General features: G+C 39.9%; 1 protein-coding gene across 2 annotated transcripts; it reads right to left on the reverse strand.

The window, feature by feature from the left end:
- Positions 1-12,803: 12,803 nt before the first annotated feature.
- Positions 12,804-18,775, reverse strand: crhbp (corticotropin releasing hormone binding protein). 2 transcript variants are annotated; one of them, XM_010878083.3, is made up of 7 exons: positions 18,594-18,775; positions 18,184-18,277; positions 17,530-17,687; positions 16,004-16,214; positions 14,573-14,721; positions 14,158-14,272; positions 12,804-13,507 (listed from the first exon to the last, which is right to left on the reverse strand). In XM_010878083.3, the coding sequence occupies exons 1-7, from the start codon at positions 18,672-18,674 to the stop codon at positions 13,353-13,355; spliced, it is 963 nt and encodes a 320-aa protein (XP_010876385.1). In that variant the 5' UTR covers positions 18,675-18,775; the 3' UTR covers positions 12,804-13,352. The 2 variants fall into 2 exon arrangements, with proteins under 2 accessions (XP_010876385.1, XP_010876384.1); XM_010878082.4 differs by having other exon boundaries at positions 14,158-14,275; positions 18,594-18,774.
- Between the last annotated feature and the right edge of the window lie 2,731 nt (positions 18,776-21,506).

Below are 21,506 nucleotides of genomic sequence, written 5' to 3' on the forward strand. Positions count from 1 at the left end.
GGCCTGATTTTTGCTTTCAACAACATTTCTTACCCTATTAAAAAATAGGCTAAATACAGACTTTTCCTGTAACGCCAGAACTGTTGTCGTGGTTTAATGATTGGTTGATTCTGTCACTCCTCCAACAGTTCATTGATGTGTTGTTATTATAGGGGTGTGGGGGACGGATGCATTCCGTTCCTGACATTTAAAAATGTTGCTTTTGTGGCTAAACTATGTGTCACCTCATTATAAATGTCAGTGGAATGTTAAAGTTGCATGGGTATGTTTCTGATTTATGATAGAATCATATATTCGCCATCACAGTAAATGATCATGACAGCGTGATATTGTTTAAACTGTGACTGTAACACCCTGTAATAAAGTTTGTATCCCCAATGCTGTTTTGTGTGTGTGTGTGTGTGTGTATTCTTTCTTTATTATGTTAGTGTGTGTGCATGTGTATGGCTGTCCTGTATGACCTTTCCTATCACTTTTCGTAACAGTGTTAGGGACATTTCTCAAGGAGAGCTTGTGCTTTTGGGAGGTCTCTGTATAATGTGCCTAGTGACGCGTTCGATGACGCATGAAGATGGTGTAATTCCGATCGACCACCTGGGACCTCTACCAGCTGTCAATCAAAGTGACGCAATGCATCCCTCCTTCAGTTGCAGTCACAGTGGGAGCTTCTCCTAGTGGATTCATGCTAAAAAAATGCAGAGAGGGGAAGAAAAACATATTTAGTTGCCCATGTTCTTTTAACCCCAAATATGAACCTGAGATTTTAGATGAACTTTACAGCCACCATCTGACCTATTACATGCAGTCTTTGGGTTTTAGGGAAACCCTCTATTTCATTAGCAAGACACAGTAGCTCGTGAATTATCTTTGAAAAATACCCAACAAGATGAATCTGTAACACATATAAGTAGCAATGTTCTTTTCTTTTTTTTATAATTCAACTACTTCTCCTCAATTAGATCAGGTAGATGTTTTTGATGGTCCTTAAAGTAAAAACGTGGTCTACATACTCACAGATTCCCTCGTGCACACACACATGCACACATACCGCAGGCAGACTCATGCACACACAGTTTCACACACACAGACACTGAAAGGTAATTTCTGATTTCTGTGTGATTGGTTGTAATTGAGGTAGTTGAGCGAGATAACGAGCCTGACCCCCCGGAGGGAAAATATATGATGATTATCTTTTTTTGTGATGGTGGTAATTACCTATCACCGATTTTGAAATGGTACAAAATCTTTCATGAATCAGATGCTGTTATTAGAGAACTTGTACTTGGTGTAAAACCCTGTGTTTTTTTTCAAAAGAGTAATTAAATTACCAAAGGGTGATGTACTGATTCTGTCTTTGCATTAAGTGGAGGCACCTTTAACAAATGTTACAGGTGTGAATATTTTGTAAATACCAACCTTACTATGAAAGGCAACATGTTTCCATTGTTATAGTCAAAACTGTGAACAGCTAAGTCTTGCAGATAATTCTGGTATATAGCCATAGTCAGAGTTTACATACTGGGCATATATATGGATTGCCTTCTATCTACACACAATAGCCTGCCTCAAAATGACAAAGTGAAAATATAAATGGGTGCCTATACATATGAACATTAAAAATCTTAAATAAGTTTCCAGTCCCTTTCCCGAGACACTCCAACTTGAGCTCAGGTGAATCATGTGTCCTTTTCCTGACCCTGAGATTTCACTCTTCTCGGGAATAGAAGTGAATTAAATTCAATCTAAGAACTGTGGTAAATTCAATCGATTGGACATGATTTAGAAAGGCAAAACTAATGGTAATTTCTGGAAAAGGGTATTCATCTATGTACACAAAGATATCCTAGATTTTCAAGCTTTGAGTTATCTGATGTTTTGGCACATAACCACCAACATGAATACGTTTTACTGACGAGAACAGAACCTGCAATTATAAGGGCCAACAGTGATTAATATTCATAGATGAACTGGGATTAACACAGGTGCACTACGCAGTGAAGGTATTGGCATCAAATGGAAATCATGACATGGGCTGAGTGCTTGTCAACACACCTTTCCTCCTCAAATATCGTGATCAATTCCATAAATTGGAATTGCCCTATCTGAAATCGGAAAAAGATAAAATACCAGGTATAGCCTATCATTGTTTCGAGAAATAGATTACTACTTCGGTAAATTACTAAGCCATATTTTCTATGGATAGGCTAACATTAAAGGAATAGGCTGCTCTGTTTTTACAAGCCATAACCCAGAGATGAAGTCTCGATCTTGCAGTCTCGAGACCCATAGAGGAGGTCTTGGTCTGGGTCTCCAGGGTTTGGGTCTTGGTCTGGGTCTCCAGGGTTTGGGTCTTGGTCTGGTTCTCCAGTGTTGTGGTCTTGACTCCATCTCTGCCAAAACCCACATAATTAAACTAGTGCTTTGGTCACTAATCTCATTTACCTGGTTATGCGCGGCCTCCGTTGCGCAGATGCAGATCAAGCACAACTGAGGTGGACAGCAGTAACCTTTGGGTGTGAATAACAATGGCAACAAGACAAGACAATAAAGTGAATAACAAAACAATAAAATAAAAAAATGAAACATGACTCTTTAGTGCACTTATTCTTTGTTAATTTAAAGGTTATCATATAGTTCTTCAAAAGTATCTGTAGTCTGATTACAATATTATTGTAATGTAATTTTCCTCTATCTTTTTTACATGTATTTTCATGTAACATCCTCCTCAGTCTCTGCCGATGACAGCCATAACCATAAGCACCACAACACCTTAACATACAAAGGGTTGAACAGCATTGCATTCACTCCACATTTCTGGGCAAAATTATGAAGTGTAAAATATGGAAATCTGTTTCCACTTAAAAAAAAATCCAGTCTCTTCACAAGGACACTAAGTAAACTGCAACAAAACACTGCAAATACTTTGCCAAAAATTTGTGATATCCAAAACACCACAAATCAGAGTGAAACGCTCTGTCGTGTTGAGTGGGCAGCGTCATGTTACCGGTATGTTTGTCATTGACAGGGACTGGCACAGCGGGGTAGGCACCGGGTCGGCCTGACCCATCTACATGAGAACTTGGCCCACCCAAATTGAGCGGCAGTTTTGACATTATTCTGTGTATAAAAAATGATTTCTATGATTTCTGCCCATCTACATTTCTACCTGCCCACCTAACAGAGTTCTGCTTGTGCCTCTGGACTGACGAATTCATCAGTACGAAAATAAAAGAAATTCCAACACAGGTAGGATTGGTCAGATCATATGGGTCAATCAGATGGCCCTATTATTTTAAACGAAGGGAAGCATGGTGAGCGAGAGGCTTGTAGGGCGATGCGTGCAAGTCGTGGTAGAAGACAGTTAAGCTTCTCCCAATTTCAAGTAAAGCGAGGAGGGTATACCTGCAGACCGCAAGTCGGGGGCATAACTTAATATGGGGGTTCCTTAATAAAGTTACACCCATTGACGGTTTCCATTGGTGATTTAGTGCATGCATTTATGAAGGAAGAATTACAGGGTCAGTGATGAAGATTTCGGTAAGTTCTTCTATATGACTAATAGTTAACGTGTTCACTAAGATGGCTTATCTACTAAATTCTTTCAATCTAAGATTTGAATAGCTTGCCAGTGACAGAACACAGAAAACACGACAACCCTTATAGCTACGTTTAAAGATAGCTAGCTACTCGAGGAGGTAGGCTACTTGTTAGCCAGCTTTAGTCAATTAGGGTACATTATAACAAGCTAAACATGCATGATGCACCGGTCACTATATGTAAGCAGGAAAGATCAATGTATTTTTTAGCTTCAAATACACTATGTTGTCATTTTTTTAGAAATAACAATTTGTCATGGCCATCTTCTATGCAGTGGTGTAAAAAGTGAAAAGTAGAAGTGTTTGGCTGTGTACACCAGTTTTGGGAAGTTGCTAAGGATGAGCTAAATTACCTAATAAGAGTTACCTAAAAAGAGATAACTAACCAATGACCTTGATTGATCATTTACACTCTTCCTTTTTATTTTATTGATCACTGCTTAGTTTTGAACTCGTTTTGAACCTGGTTACTTAGATCTTCATTGATGAAATAAACAAAAGAGGACTTAGTAATAATTTTGAGCTTTCTCTGTTAATTATTTTTGTTGATGAGGATACCTATTAGCTGTCTTTTAACCATCAGCTAATGCAACAAAAATGACAAGATCCAGAAAACACAATATAGTTTGACAAGACCAAGAGACAAGAAACATCAGTTATTTAGCAAGAGTAAACTGGACAGTGTTTTGGAAGCGTTCACCTGGTTATACAACATGATAGGATATCCCAGAGATAGCACATCTGACTCAACTTATTAACTAATTAACAAGCCCTTACCTGTTGAATCAGGCAAGCTATTTCAGGCCAAAAACTGTTAGATGGCTGGGGGGTCCCCTGGAGATGGTTCAAGACCTATGGCCTACAGAATCTGGGCAAAGCAGTACATAACGAAACAATTTAGTTTTGTCAGTGTTGGAATATAATGTTTTGAATATTTGATTGGGTGATTAAATGTTTAATTGTCTAACTGGCATATCATTTAATTTTTAGGTTATGCCATTAACCTCATGATTTTGGACTACATTAATTGACTTTCAGTAATGTCTGTTGTGCTCTTTTTGACCTGTTCTACTTGTAATTTATGTTATTGAATCAACTTTTAGGATAAGGGTTAAATTAGACCTCAGATAATCAATTCCAGGACATGTAGGTGGCTGACATAGTTGGTGCTTCTGGTGAGTTTCACTTATGTTATAAGACTGAATAATATTATAATTGACATCATAGGAATTATAGTCATTTTAACGTCTTGTTTACATGAATGAGCCTTATGTTTTAGTTGGCCACTGTACACACTTAGGCCACACCAGTTCAGCCCTGATGGCCAGGCCCTTGTCCCCCTGAGAGGATGATGTAGCTGAAGTCGTATCTGTTTTGGAAACTTGAAGATACACTCTCATCCCTCTTCCCATTCCTGTCATATCCAATGGCTTCACAGACCTGTGAAATGGCTCTGTCTCCTATCATACACTCATATGTTCACATACACAAAGAGGTTGGACTAATGGCACAAATCAATGCCCACTGAAGAAACTGTCAGTAATCTCCACCAGCAGAAAAATTGTTAATGTAAACCATCACATCCCATCTAAGGGTTGAATACCAAAATAAGTGTGTATTCAAGCAGAAACACATTTTCTATATAGAGAACTTTCCATAGTCTACCAATGACTAAAGTTAGGGTAAGACAAAATAAAATAAAAAACTTTGAACATCTCATCTGAAGACAATATCTGTGGTGGAGTCCATCATAATTGTAATTAAAAGAATGTGTAGAATGAATTGAACACCGATGAAAGACATTTCAGCAGTGTGTACCTGTAAATGTTTGTTTTTTTACAGTGGAGAATTAGTGGGTCCTGCACCCATCCAGATAGCAGGACAGGTACCAGAGAACGCTGTAAAGACCGTGGGGCCATAACTCAGACTCTAAAAACGATTAACTGTATCAAAAGATAACTCAATTTGTTGGATACACAAACCATGCCTCCCTCTTCTCTGTGGGTCTGAGTGTTGAGAGATAATATTCCTATTTCAGTAAAACCGAAGGGGGGACATAATTCAGACCATGAAAACGATTACGTGTCCGTAAAGATGACTTCCTTAGACGGAGGTCCCGCGGCATGTAAATACACACATATCCAAAAAGATGCTGCTTATTTTGACCTCTGTTTCACCCAATCACACAAACACACGTGCTGCCCTCCCCCTCTCCTTCAGAAATAATCTGATTCATTGTTGTAGTTGCAACCCTTCTCTCTTTCTCCTTACAAACTCTGAACGGTCCCATCAGTCTATGACGTCTGCAGAACTAACGAGAAAGAACCTGCTCTGGCATTCAAGCGTCAACTGCTGTCATCGATCATCCCCCCTCACATCTTGCTATTTTTGAGATTGGGAAGATGGAGAGTTATTATGCTTGCTAAAAGCTGTCATTCACACCGAAACACCCTTTGGATGGTCCTTCGGTCTCAGGCAGTGTGTCTCTCATGCCTTTCACCTTACAACTGGCCTTCAGAATGAGTGAATCAGTTCTTGGAGGTCCTTGCTTTTCTCTTGGAGAGGTGGAACAAACACAAACACACATTGGGTAAGGGTTAATGTTAGGGTTAACTTAACTGTGGTACTCAACTGACGATCCTCAAGTATAGTGAAACCTGTATGTGTGTGTGTGTGTGTGTGTGTGTGCTTGAGTGTGTTTTTTGCTGTAAGGTGAATGGCATTAGGACAGACACACATCTGCAGGTATTTCAGCGTGAGTGATGGGCTGTTGGCAAACATCACAACTCTCTATCTACAACCCTAACTTTAACTGTAGAAGTGATTATTTTGAAGGCGTGGGATATCCTCACTTCACCAGGCTTTCATTTCCGTTCCTATAGAAATACCTGCTTGAGCACGCTCAGTGGTGACTGGAACTTGAACTATATCCGTGGAGGATCTTGGATCCTTTTTCTCGAATCTATTTTGGTGGTTTTACAGGAAACGACAAAGCTTGACAGGGGAATGGAGTAGACTGACCGTGTGTCAGCGATAGGCACAAACAGGGTCTGTCCACGCTCCAGTGACCAGGGATCAGGCGTCCGTAGTCTGCTGCCAATACAGGGTTTCATCCACGTTGGGGACAGGAGCCTTTATCATTCAGATCAACCATTAGTGAAAAACACACACACCACAACATCCAAGGTTGTTTTCTGCGTGCCCCCAAAATGACATACAAGAAAAAGAGAATGCGTATGTGACAGAAGGATGGACAGAAAGAGAGAACTTTTCATTTCAGGGGCTTTTTATTTTTATGGAAAGAGAGACAAAGCAACAAAGAGACGCATCGTTCAGACATTTTCACCCTATGATGCACTCCTTCAGCGACAGATGGAAGATGATGCTAACAAACAACATGCGAAGTTCAGCCTCCAGGACAGTTTCCCAGGACAGGTGGGTCTGTTCTGCCAAACAGCAAGATCATTCCCTGGGGCCTAATGACAGGCGGAGAGAAAGAGAGCTGGAGAGAGGTGGCATCATAGAAGTACAATTAAGTAGATGAGCCTAGTGCAAAGACAATCCTAATTAAAATACAGTATGTCTGAGCCATCTAAACCGTGCTCGGATCACCATCTGATCATCCCAAGCTACACTTGACTGCATGTAGGTATGTAGAGAGATACAGTTTTGAGGCACGAGATTTCCTCAGAGATTGATTAGGGTGGAAAGACGCACACAGAGAAATCGGTCTCAATGTCTTGTCACAGTTACCTGTTTGCTTCGGGAGTAATGGGACAGATAATGTAGTGGCTGACGACATTGACAACAACATCAAGGCTCGGTGTTGTTATCCTATTGAGGCAAGGTATTGAAAACGGGAGTCACCACTTTTCAAGAAAATAATAAAGTACAACATGTCTTCCTCTAAGCAATTGTATTAGTATGAGTTATTAAATTGCCTCCCCCAAAAAAGTGCATGAAGATATATACATTAGCTCTTTATTAAACAATTTTTCACAGCTATATTTTCAAGGGGTGTCAATCATTTCGACCCCACTGTATCTATTCAGAAGAAAACTAATTGCATAGAAAGAAGCAAGAGAGAAGTGTTGCTCTTCAGCAACTTCAACCAGATTAGTTTCTGACAAAAGATCGCTGAAGCAGAAAGAACCACGGAACCAAGGAGCAGAGACCAGGGTAAAGGCTTGTTATCTGGAGATAAGGCTCCAGGAAGCCCCAGCCGTGTACCTCTACCTGCTGGATCACAGTCACTCTGTCAGGGGGTGGGACAGGGAACGGAGGGGACGGGGGATGGAGGGGACGGGGGATGGGGGATGGGAGGGGACGGGGGGGACGTGGATGGGAGGGGACAGGGGATTCAACTGGGGTCACTGTCAAGAATTAGAGATAAGGAAGAGGATCGGGATAAAGTAAAATACGTCAGAGAAGAGAGGAGATGAAAGAAGCTTTAATGGTTTCTGCTGATAGCAAGTAATACTGGAGAGGAAAAGAAAAAGGTTGGAAGTCCAGTCATACAGAAATACACTCAGATGCATAGCTTACTATAGGTCTTACAAAGGCATGGGGAACATGGAAAATTAATGATTCTCTCAGTTCAGAACGACTTGAAGGTGCAATTCAGGTTACATCTCTTGCTTAAGGATGCGGAGATAAACTTCCATTAAAACCAGTGACGATGATCACTATACAGGATGGATAATGAGCAAAATAAATCAGTGACAATGACCACTATACTGGATGGATAATAAGGAAAATAAATCAGTGACGATGACCACTATACTGGATGGATAATGAGGAAAATAAATCAATGACAATGATCACTGTTACTGGATGGATAAGGAGGAAAATAAATCAGTGACGATGACCACTATACAGGATGGATAATTAGGAAAATAAATCAGTGACGATGATCACTATACAGGATGGATAATGAGGAAAATAAATCAGTGACAATGACCACTATACTGGATGGATAATGAGGAAAATAAATCAGTGACAATGACCACTATACTGGATGGATAATGAGGAAAATAAATCAGTGACAATGACCACTATACTGGATGGATAATGAGGAAAATAAATCAATGACAATGATCACTGTTACTGGATGGATAAGGAGGAAAATAAATCAGTGACGATGATCACTGTTACTGGATGGATAATGAGCTAAATAAATCAGTGACAATGATTACAATACTGGATGGATAATGAGGAAAATAAATCAGTGACGATGATTACTGTTACTGGATGGATAATGAGCAAAATAAATCAGTGACAATGATCACTGTTACTGGATGGATAATGAGGAAAGCATTACTATGCAATATGGTTATAGAGGACAGTTGTATAAACAAAAAAACATTCTGTAAAACTTACAATATATAGTCATATTTTGGGAACTCTGACTGTCATCCATAACAAAGAAATGTACTTTCATCATTCTGACTCTGGCTGGGTTGCAGGAACAAAATCATGACCTAAATATGTGTAAAATATTATTTATTCAACAAGACATTAGGCAAGTTTTGGTTTAAATTGACCTGATTCATTGTCTTCGGCATTTGCCTTGTATCAAAGTGCTTCTACAATACTACAACACTTTTGTCTACCACTGATCTCTTTACATTGAAACACTTTTATAATCCTATCTTTTTTGATCATTTTGAACACTACTGTTAGTGTATTGTATTTTGGCATTTATTTTAATAATATAAAAAACAACAGAATTATGAACATCCTCGTGTACCAGAGACTTTACTTAGACTGTATTTATGATTTGTAATTCCAACCATTAGGGTTCCATTCCATTTTGTGATTAGACTTTTTGAGAAAGCAGCCACTGACGACTCTGAACAAAGTAATGTTGCTCCGGCAAGTACACTGTGTATTTGATTTCAGAAAATGTGAATTATTTGTTTGTAGCTCAATCTCATGAAGTATTTGCGCTAGAAAATGCAAACAATGCAGCATTTAAATAGGCATATTCGCAAGAGTCAGACAGACATAATTTAAAAAAATGATGGTGCTATCACAAACACACAAGCAGCTATTGGTATCAGAACGGCATGACATCATGCTGCCTCAAATACAAAACAGTTGATATGAGATAATGAATGACATAGTATGTATTTCATTAGATCTAATCTTTTTAATTTTCAGATAGATAGCCATGTCAAATGGATGTTTCCAAATGGATCAGACCTGCAAGTCCCAGAAGTGAATGCTGGGCAAAAGGAGTTGTATTAGATGTATTAGACATTTAATCGAAAATGTTTTCAGTGTACATCATGAAAACTGAACATCATGAACAATACCCTGTTATTACAAAGTAACGCTCAAATAAATCTAAACGCATAACCCAATAAATTAAAACTGATATTTTCTGTTCCTTGTAGTTTAATTGATAGATAATGGTGCTTTCAGTGCCAGATTTGTAGGTTCAATTCCAGAAGAATCTGTTCAAGAAAGTATGCAAAGGTATGTATTCTCTACTGTGACCCCCCACCTCCCTAAACCCCACCCTCATGAATACATAGTGACAGTTGATTGACGGTTGACTGTGTTCTTGTCAGAACAACGTGCAATCATAAATCAATACAGCACCACCCAGTTGTCTTGAAGGTTAAATTACAGAACTGTAAACACACACACACACCCGCATGTACACACCCACATGTACACACACACACACACATCTACACACAGACGTACAAGAATGCACACATCGCCCACCCAAAAATATAAACACACTCATCCCTCCCTTTCCTTTTTCCATGTGTATAGGCATTGACGTGAGTCAGTGTGAGACCAGTTTCCAGTTGACGAGGACTTATTGTTGTCACTGCAGGACTCACAGCTGTGTGACTCCCACACACCGACACACAAACACAGAGACACATACGAAAGCTCCCTCGCAGAGTGATCTCAGATCCTTATCAATTACCTGAGCTGCTCGGTGGGGCGGTGAGGTGTGCCAGGTGTCTCATTGTGATAATACACACTCCAACCTTTAATCAAGCCAGCCCTCATCAGCAACACCCACATGCCATGCCCCCTGTCTCGCCTGTGCAGAGAGGAGACGATACTTAAACGTGCTGTGCGACGCACAACTCTTTTGCGGGATTTTAAAAACAGTGGTAACCAATCAGATGACTATGTTTTTGTAATTAATCATGCGTACAAGAACCAAATGCAAACACGTTTAAACATCGAAGGACCACAAAGATTTCAACATTGGACCATTGATATCAAACCATAGCCAGCTTCCAAAAGAGGATGAACCCACATTTCTTTTGACCCACAAGGCCACAGTCATTTTACTAGATCAGGACTCTATCCTCCGAGGCATAACCCGCTGAGACATTTAGTTTCTTATCAAAGTGTTCACTCAACCGGAAACAACTTACGCCGGTAGAGCGCACGTTCTCCAGCTAAAAAATGTAAAAGTGTCGCTAGGTGCCTGACCCGTCAAACAAGAATGTGGCGAGACCAGGCAACCAGTCTAAATCCGCCTTCCACCTGGACAGTGCTGAGCTAATTTGGAGTGCATTCATGAGCACTGTTGGTGCTCCTGACCGGGATTTGAACTGATTTACTGCGAGTGACGTGGTTTCCTAACATTGGTACTAGCACCCCGGGGGCTCTTGGGTTGAGAGGACTCGTGAGACAATAGGTACACTGGGAAAATGCATGAATGGATACAAAATTCCAAAGATGGATCAGTCCCCAAACAGATTGGGAACAATTGACTTAGAATGCTGTGTTATTTTGGAGCTCCAGTCATCTATTGGTTAATGGTTGACCAAACCCTTAAATGTATTTAAGATTCAGCTCTGGAAAGAATTAAGCGACCACTGCACCTTTTTCGTTCCTTTCCAAAAAAGTCGAAAAGGAAGGTTTTGATTGAGATTTTAACAGAAGGGTTCAAATTAAGAGATGACTGCATATTGAACGCTTCCGTTCCTCTTCCAAACTTTCCGTTTCAACTTTTTTGAATAGGAAAGAAAAAGGTGCCGTGGTCTCTTTATTTTTTCTGGAGCTGTATATACATTCCAACCTTCCCTAATCCATGTATTAACCCAATCTTTCCCAGTATAACATTATTTTCCCTTTTGCTATATAAATATACATCTGCAAAGCATGTGCCTTAAATAAACACCTTACCCAAGAGCACAATTCTAAATCTTTGTTGCCTGTGGTCCCTAAAATCCCCCAACAGTATACTCTACAGGTCCGACCGATTTCTGATATCATGACAACCATTTCCTGGATTTAACCCAAGAAACAAGCTGTAGATGATTCATATTTAATTATTCTATTTCCTTGGGGTACTCTGCATAGACCAGATACTTCAATGCCCCATATGTTGATACTTCTTTTTGTAGTGAGTATTATATAATAACTTGAGAGCTTTATTATTTACCTATTCAAAGACCAGGTGCCCTGGTATTGGGACATCAAAACATCTATTCCCAAGTATCTAGAATTTTCACATCAAACCTTCTGACAGATTTTTAGTGCTGTGCGATGCTTAGTCTTTGAATAATGTCAAACAAAATAATGAATCTCTCTTTTGAAAAAAACACTCTTTCAGTTGTTTGATAGAGCTGTGATGAGTCAATTCTACTTTTGTATTGTGCATACATCTTTCTACACCTCAACTAAGGGCTTGTGAGTCTGAATTCTATGGTCTTTATTCACAGTTTCATTTATAAACGTTGCTTTTGCAAGGTGTCATGAAACGACAAAGTATTTCTCAAGAAAAGTGGTATCTCCATTCAGTTTAACATATTATTATTATTTGCAGTAGAACTGGCATTTCCTCTACTGGAAGATTGAAGTGGAATTGCAACCAACTCTTTATTGCTTAATTTAAAAAGGAGCATATGCAATAACTTTGGTGGCAAAATATCACAGTGTATTTTGGTAGTTTCATTGAGTTATGAAGGAAATCAAATTTGAAATCTTTCAGTAGCAAAGGAAAAAAAATTGCAATTCTACAGTGTTTACATAATATGTAATCATGAATTTGGATGGTGTTTCGATAGGTTAAGATGTGACGGATGTATCTTTCTGTCCTCCTATTCGTGACCATGGCCCCACCTCCTAGACCCCCCCCCCCCCCCCCCAGTCCTGGCATGCAACCTTGCTATTTCTGCATCACTTAACTGAACAAAAATGTATTGAATTATCAGCTCCAATGAGTGCTTTCTCATGCAGTTCAGTTTTATTACAAAAAAATATTTTGATACAAATAAATATAGATAACAACAATGAACAACAAATGTACTTGAAATGCCTTATTGAACACTAGCTTCCAGTCACAGTCCAATAACTACACACATTTCCAACAAAATAAATAGAGAGAAACATTCTTGTTTTTTACCACACTTCCTACTTTAAGAATGTGGATTGAAGCCTCCTGCACTGTTCTCACTGCCTTTATATATTCACACAACTTTGACAACATAAATATAGAATCAAACCCATAGCAGAAATGCACACAAACACAAAATGACAATTTATTAAGCTTGACCGCTAGCCACAATTCATTTAAAAGAAATTGAAAAAAAAAGAAATGCACTAAGAAATCTTTTTAAATTCAAAATGGAGTACATAAAAGAACAATATGGCAACCCTCAGGATTTTTTCTGAAATCAGTCTTGCTAGATTTGGCAATTGGTGATGGGTGGTCCCCATTAGCTAGGTGGCATGTTTACTCAAGGAGGTGGAGCTGGAGAGAAGCAGTACAGCTCAGCCAGTGAGGCAGAAATCCTCCAGACTGTTTCCCTTGATCCTCTGCAACTCCTGTCGGTCCAGCAGTCGATACTCGAATGCGACCCGGTTGACAAACTTTCCACTGGACACCATCCTCACCACTGTGTTGTCACAGCTAATCTTCATCTGGGCTGGAGTCGGAGGTGAACGAGGCAGTAGGGAAGACAAGGGTGTCAATGACAGGTTTGTGTCAGAGGTGATGTTTACTCTGGTTAGGATGGTAATCAGTGTGGGTTTACTCAGGTTAGGATGGTGGTCAATGTGGGTTAACTCTGTTTAGGATGGTGGTCAGTGTGGGTTAACTCTGTTTAGGATGGTGATCAGTGTGGGTTTACTCAGGTTAGGATGGTGATCAGTGTGGGTTTACTCAGGTTAGGATGGTGACCAGTGTGGGTCAACTCTGTTTAGGATGGTGATCAGTGTGGGTTTACTCTGTTTAGGATGGTGGTCAGTGTGGGTTAACTCTGTTTAGGATGGAGATCAGTGTGGGTTAACTCTGTTTAGGATGGTGATCAGTGTGGGATTACTCTGGTTAGGATGGTGGTCAGTGCGGGTTAACTCTGTTTAGGATGGTGATCAGTGTGGGTTAACTCTGTTTAGGAAGGTGATCATTGTGGGTTTACTCGTTCAGGATGGTGGTCAGTGTGGGTTAACTCTGTTTAGGATGGTGATCATTGTGGGTTTACTCATTCAGGATGGTGGTCAGTGTGGGTTTACTGGATAAAATAGTGGTCATTGTGGATTTACTCTGGTTAAAATGGTGATTAGTGTGGATGCTCACCAGGGCCATTGAAGTTATAGCAGAGGTCAGCTACAGGTAACATCTTAGATGTGTCCATTCCGTTCCCACCCAGGAGCTCCACGAAGTCCCCAGCCCCCACGCAGCCTGGGAGGGACTTCTGGAGAGAACAACAGCTCCATGAATACTCCTTCACAATCCATCCTTTCATCTTCCCTTCTAACTACGACCACACTCATCTCCTCCCACAAAAAGCGTACCCTAAATCACAGGAAGCTAACACAGGTCTGCACTGTAGGTCTTTGGCGAGGTATTTTACTGATCCAACTCCAGTGAAACAGCCTAGACGGCTAGACCCCCTTTTACTCTTACGTGGACCAGAAGTACTGCCATGTTTTAATTCCTCCAGTTGGAAAGTGTTTGATTCAGACCTGTGACACACGTTGGGTGGGCTCACCTTAATGTGGAAGTCATTGAGGTGTCCGAGGCTGAGCTCAGCAATCTTGATCTCCACTGGGTAGATGATGGAGAAGCTGCAGTTCCTGTGCTGCTGAGGTATCACCATGGTGAAGCTGCCCTCTGGTGTCTGGGAGATTATATTACAGGCTGTGGAGGAGGGGGGTACATCAGTGGCTTTCCATACATCAGTGGTCTTCATAAATCAAAAATGTTTACAGTTTTACAGTGGCAAAACCTCTTAGTACACAGAAAAGCCTCAAACACACACACACACCCACACACACACATTGTAATCCTCTGAAGTCTCTTACTAACATGATAATAATTTAAGTAATAATTAAAGATAATTATTGCATTACTATTCTCTTACTAAACTTTTAGCACACTACCATGGGATTTCAATGTGTGTTCATGTATTAGCAACTTCCTTTAAATTGCACATACATATGAATATCATATACACAACCTGATCTAACATCCTGAACTACACCCTTAATGGCAGACGCATCAACCATTCAAGTGTACTGTCTCCATATATCGACCCACTATCACTAACATCAACCATTCAAGTGTACTGTCTCCATATATCGACCCACTATCACTAACATCAACCATTCAAGTGTACTGTCTCCATATATCGACCCACTATCACTAACATCAACCATTCTAGTGTACTGTCTCCATATATCGACCCACTATCACTAACATCAACCATTCAAGTGTACTGTCTCCATATATCGACCCACTATCATTAACATCAACCATTCAAGTGTACTGTCTCCATATATCGACCCACTATCACTAACATCAACCATTCAAGTGTACTGTCTCCATATATCGACCCACTATCACTAACATCAACCATTCAAGTATACTTTCTCCATATATATCGACCCACTATCACTAACATCAACCATTCAAGTGTACTGTCTCCATATATCGACCCACTATCACTAACATCAACCATTCAAGTGTACTGTCTCCATATATCGACCCACTATCACTAACATCAACCATTCAAGTGTACTGTCTCCATATATCGACCCACTATTACTAACATCAACCATTCAAGTGTACTGTCTCCATATATCGACCCACTATCACTAACATCAACCATTCAAGTGTACTGTCTCCATTAATCGACCCACTATCACTAACATCAACCATTCTAGTGTACTGTCTCCATATATCGACCCACTATTACTAACATCAACCATTCAAGTGTACTGTCTCCATATTTCGACCCACTATCACTAACATCAACCATTCTTGTGTACTGTCTCCATATATCGACCCACTATCACTAACATCAACCATTCTAGTGTACTGTCTCCATATATCGACCCACTATCACTAACATCAACCATAGAAGTGAAACTGTCTAGGATGTTAACAGTAAGACTGACAGCCGATGGAGGTCTCTACTCACGGAAGGGGTTGACAGGTTTCCTGACGGTCAGTGTGAAGGAGCTCCCGGCAGTGTGAACACGGAAGAACACCATGGCAACGTTCTGAGATGACCGCACGGTCCTCCTCGCCGTCCCAGAGTCACAGTAGTCCACATAGCGTTCCATTAGAGGCAGGGTGTGGTCCTGGGAACTCGGAAACTTCTCTCCTTTCATCACCCAGCCATCAAACACCTGGAAGAGGAGAAGGAAGGGAAGAGTGGATAGAGAAGGGACTAAATCAAAACTATTCATTTAAACCACCAATTAAACAACCATCTCCAAGTGCTATCTTTTTAGCCTGAATTTCAAATCCAAATGAAAGACCTGTGCATTGTGATACTCTTAGATATCCATTTGGGCCAGGATTTTAGTCAGAAAGTTTTTCAGTTTGTGTTTGAATTCACCATGGGTCTCGACTGTAATGCTTGCACAGATTCACAGTAAGAAAGTGACGCAGGAAATCAAGGGTCCTTTTCTGCTACGTAGTTTTATTTATTTCCAATGACCCAACCCTGAGAACAAGTTCACCCAAGGCCAGGTCTGGAGGTTGGCACCGGATGTTTTCACCTCTGTCTTAGACGTTCCTGACACAAGCACCTTCCAAAACTCAAAAAGAGGTTTTCTTCATTCTCTCTTAGAAGTACTGGGTGGAATAGAAGGATCATCAAAGCAGGTGATAGTGCCAACATTTTGCTGTAGGGGTTGGTACTGTTACTAGTAAGCAATTGACTTTGTCCAACAAAGTTACATTCTTCTTTAGTTTTATAGTTTGTTTTTCACAATAAAGCAGCAGATTCACTTTTGCAAATTTTAGACTGGATGCTCCCTGTCAATGGTGGCAGGGGAGTCCAAAAAGCTACAGCGTGGGGGAGGTGTGGGAGGCAGGAGTAGGGGGCACAGTGACGAATGCACACAATCAGCAGCCCAGAGAGGAGCACCACAAACCGACCCACTTGAGTTACAAAAATGAACTGGAGCTCTCGGAATATTTATGAACAATTTCTCCCACCAATCGTTTTTCACCTGAATGCATTCATTTCATTCACTTTTTTTCATTTTTCTGAATTGGTAGAGCAAAGGCTGAAATTGGGTAGAGAGTTACCCTGAACAATATGTAACAGATCCACAAGGCAAATCGCTGTCCCTTTTGCACCATAAACAACTACACGCATAAAACAGCACTGACAAGTACCAATGGCCTGGGATCCTGTGCACAGCTGTGGTCCAGCCTACACATTAAACCCCCCTGCCGTGGTTGAGAGGGTTGAGGTGAGACATTATGCCTGGTCTCGGGTGCACTCGGCTGGGGAAGAGCAACACTCAGACCTGGCACGCATTACAACAGCAGAAACGAGCTAGGAATTTAATTTTACTAGGCATTTTCCGGTCAGTGTTCCCGTAAATGTCCCTATTCTGATGGTAATGATGTCAGTCAAGTTGGAGGTTAGAGGGAAGTGGAGGGTAAGTGTGTGTGTGTGTGTGTGTGTGTGTGTGTGTGTGTGGTTACCTTGATGAAGTCTCCTCCCCCGCAGTCGATGTCAACATCGTCATACTCTACAGTGATGACCCGGTTCGGCTCCGCGATGAAGAAAGCCGCACAGCTGAGCTGGGGTCGGTCTGCTGTGAAGGTAAACTGACCTTCTAGTGCCACCATGTCCAGGCACCCTGAGGGAGAGCAAGAGTAAGGGAGGAATAAAGCACAATTGATAAGCATAGAAAGAAATGTGGGGGGGTGCATAAACAGAGAAAGGAGCAAAGTGGAGTCAAACGCCAGGTAAAGGGAAACATTTTAGCAGCTTTTGGTCTGTTTAAATGTTACATGAATGTGCTGGTCTTTCTGTCAAAAATGCTATGTAAATTCAATTTCTAATTAATCAAGTATTAATTCATATGTATCTTAAATTCAACCAAGAAAGGGATTGATTATAATGATTTAAATTATTTAAAAAATCCTAATTTGTTTATTTAAAATAAATTCCATTAACAAGTTTAACAAATTATGAGAGATACATCTTAAAAATGAAAACTTGCATTTTAGAAGCTGATAATTTCAGCTTATAAGGATTGCTTCACAAAAGGGTTGTGTAAATGGCAAAATACGCCTCTAGAAATGTCTACAGAAATGTCTACAGAAATGTCTACAGTCATTTTGGGTACTTACGGAGTGGTCGGCTGTAAATTAATTCATCTTGTATTTCTCTTTTGAGCTCTGAATTAAGAAGTGAAAATAACCCTTCTGGTGTGATCTCATTCTCCTGCAAAAAAGAAAAAGCTTATACTTAGAAAAAAGAAAGTAATATTAATTGTAGACAAGTGACTGTAATACACTGGCCATTTTAGCAAGTTAACGAAATGGTTCAGTGAATAAATAGAGACATTTTGTCCAGATACATATTGAGTAGTCTTATTACAGTTTGAACATTCCTTTAGTGAGGTCAAACAGTTACAGCAACTTTGATTCTTTGCGTACATGCCTTTTGGAAAGAATATTGCATTTAATGTTGATGACTACACCTGGCTAAATAGATGCAAAAAAAAAGAAAGTGTAAGACAGTGCATCCAGAGGCTTACCTGGATGTACCTGGTGTCCCCGTTGAGAACTGACAGACACAACACAATAAAGAACAGCTGCTCTCGGAACGTCGCCTCCATATTAATCACTGTCTCTCACTGGAGTCTCTGTTGGAAACTCTGGTCCCGCAGCCCAAGACACGCTCCTTTTTATACCACGACGCACTACGCGCTCCTCAAGAAAAAAAAGCCCCCTTGTAGCCTTAGATCAATGGAAACACCTTCCCCCAGATTGCATCTGTGACGAGAGCAAAAGAGGAATCCATGGAATCACAGTGCGTTTATAACTGTCAGATGAGCAGTGTGTGTGTGTGTGTGTGTGTGTGAAAGAGAGTGAGAAAGTGTGAGAGAGGGAGCACTGCCGAAGTGTTGAGGACAGCGATAAGCACATAAGAGAGTGACACTCTCACTCCATTTGTTCGACCATCTTAGACATTATGGAAACATGGTACTAAACATTAATGTCACATTCAGATGTTTTTGGAGGTGGACATAAATGTTTGTGATTTTTTTTTACAACTAAGCATTTGCATGACCCCTATACAAGGTTGACAGAGATGAATATGATGCCTGTACAGTGGTGGTTACGATGAGGCTTAGGGTTATGTGTCGGGTTCTGAATGGTTCGGAGATTCGGGTTAAATTTACAGCTCGGAGTTAAGTTATGGGTTTTCATTTTTATTGTTGTCCATATTTCAACTGTTACTTTTTTTGGTAATAACTACCAAATATATTTTGGGTATTTTTATTTTTACTTTTGTCCCTTGAAATGTTGCTTGTGCTGGCATTAGGCATTAGGCATTAAAAGATCATTATTCCAGGCATATTATCATAATCTTCAGAAAAAAGAATTATCACGTTTTTGACTACACGCTTATTGTTATGCTTAATGTTAGGTATTCATTCTGGCAAGTTCAGTAAAATAATTAAAGCTTGGGCAAAGCTTAAAACATAAACAGGTTTTGTATGTCAATGGTTTAACTTATAACCTCAAAAACTTGACACCCAACATACACCCAACATAACCCTACAGCACACAACAGTCTACTTAACTCTAACACTGCTAACCAATGCCCCTAGTGGCCGATTTATTTTTTAAATCTAAAACCTAACCCCTGTTGTATTCCTTTCTCTTAATTCCCCAGTATCATCAGATCCAACTGTATCTACGGTACAGCCTCTTATCAACCGCTCCCAAAAAATTCTGGAGAGTGACGATTGTGGCAACTTTCCTCATTGTTGTTTTTGCTTAGCCACTCTGTGTTTTCCCACACAACCTTGTCCGGAAGTCACATGGGTCAACACATAAGAGGGCACATTCATTCAACTGACAACAGGCCCAGACCGTCCGAGAGAGTAGATAGAGTACCAACAGACCAGAAAAACCCTGTTCACGATTCCTCCCTGGGCAATGTTGGCAGATTAATATGCCTGTGGGGCAACCCAGCCACTCATTTTTTTAAACGTTTTTACGTGTTAGTCATTTAGCTTGTGTATTAATCCAGAGTGACATATACAATCAGAGATTTTATTCATTTTAGTACCTGTAGGATTTTACTGTGTATTTAAGTTATGAGGGAGAGTGTGGAATAATGGGGTTGAAACTGGGTGATTGATTTTCCAGCAGAACAATGATGCAAAGCATTCCTCTAGAGCCAAACAAAAATGGCTCACTGACCACAGAATTTAGATTTTGCAATGGCAATTCCAGGGAGCTTTAAAGGATCTGGAGAGATTTAATATGGATAAATGGTCTCAGATTCCTTGTGTTCTTCCACATCAGGCAATATAGGAGAAAACTCAACGCTGTTATCTTGGCAAGGAGAGAGTCCACAAACTATTAAATGCAGGCGTGCAAATAGTCATGCCATACATTTTTGAGGTAAATATCTATTTCTTTATTAAGAATGTTTTATTAACAATGTTTTATCCCATAGGTTCAAGTATCCTTATATTCTGAGTGGAAAATCAAGCTGATATGCAATAATGTTTTTTTTTATAGTTTGTTTTGCCATACATTAGTTTACAGATGTATCTAAAAATGTACAGTTTCGGTATATAGATTGATTTACAGCATGTATAGGGAGATCTGCAGACGAATGGGTCCATGAGCCACATTAAGCAGGAGAATGCATACCACTTCATACAAAGTTTCAAGTCTGTAGGTCAAATGGATTTTAGTTTCTATGGGCCAAATTAAAAGTGACAAATCTATGCTTGAGTTATTTCGACAGCCTTATGGTCTGATAAATATTTTAGATTATATTAGTACAGAAATATTGAATAAAGAATGTGTCTTTGTAAAATTGAAATTCAGTTGCACAATCTTTTATTTATTTGGACCAAAATAATTGCCATTTCAACCCAGTCTAGAACTTGACCACTCAGGTAAATGTATAAGTTCACATAAAATTCAATATACACTGCACTGCAAATTGAACGTTTTTGTTCCTCACACAAAACTTTCATTTTCAACTTTTTTGGAAAGAAAAGTAAAAGGTGCAGTGGTCTCTTAATTCTTTCTGGAGCTGTATATACCTTATATTTTTTTCAGGTAAATGTGCATTAATAAGTGCAGAATTTTGGATACAGTAAGAATTTGCCTTTAACAAATTAATTTGATGGAATTCTACGTCATGTTAGGCTTTATGTTATATTAGCTGAATCATTTTTTAAATATCATGGTATTCTGGCTTCATTTACACACTCTGCCCAATTCTGCAAAATATCGGATCAGATTCAGTAGGTCGAATTCTGAATTTGAAGTCTTCTTTCATTAATAAATCATAATTTTAAAAATACTCACACACTAGCGACCCTTTCAAAACCTCCACAACTCAAATAAGGGTAGCAACTCACCCCGTTGTTAACCACTGCATTAGGCCAGCGTTCAGGAAATGATTGGCTAGTCCA

This window comes from Esox lucius, chromosome 14 (assembly GCF_011004845.1).
Source record: "Esox lucius isolate fEsoLuc1 chromosome 14, fEsoLuc1.pri, whole genome shotgun sequence".
Classification (NCBI taxonomy): domain Eukaryota; kingdom Metazoa; phylum Chordata; class Actinopteri; order Esociformes; family Esocidae; genus Esox; species Esox lucius.

Bases quoted from the DNA above. Each gene is read 5' to 3' on its own strand.
- crhbp (XM_010878082.4), bottom strand. From the start codon at position 18,674: ATGGAGGCGACGTTCCGAGAGCAGCTGTTCTTTATTGTGTTGTGTCTG. The intron at 18,278-18,593 runs GTAAGCCTCTGG...TCTTTTTTGCAG, and splicing joins GGGACACCAGGTACATCCAG to GAGAATGAGATCACACCAGA. The intron at 14,276-14,572 runs GTGAGCCCACCC...TGTTCTCTCCAG, and splicing joins TCAATGACTTCCACATTAAG to AAGTCCCTCCCAGGCTGCGT.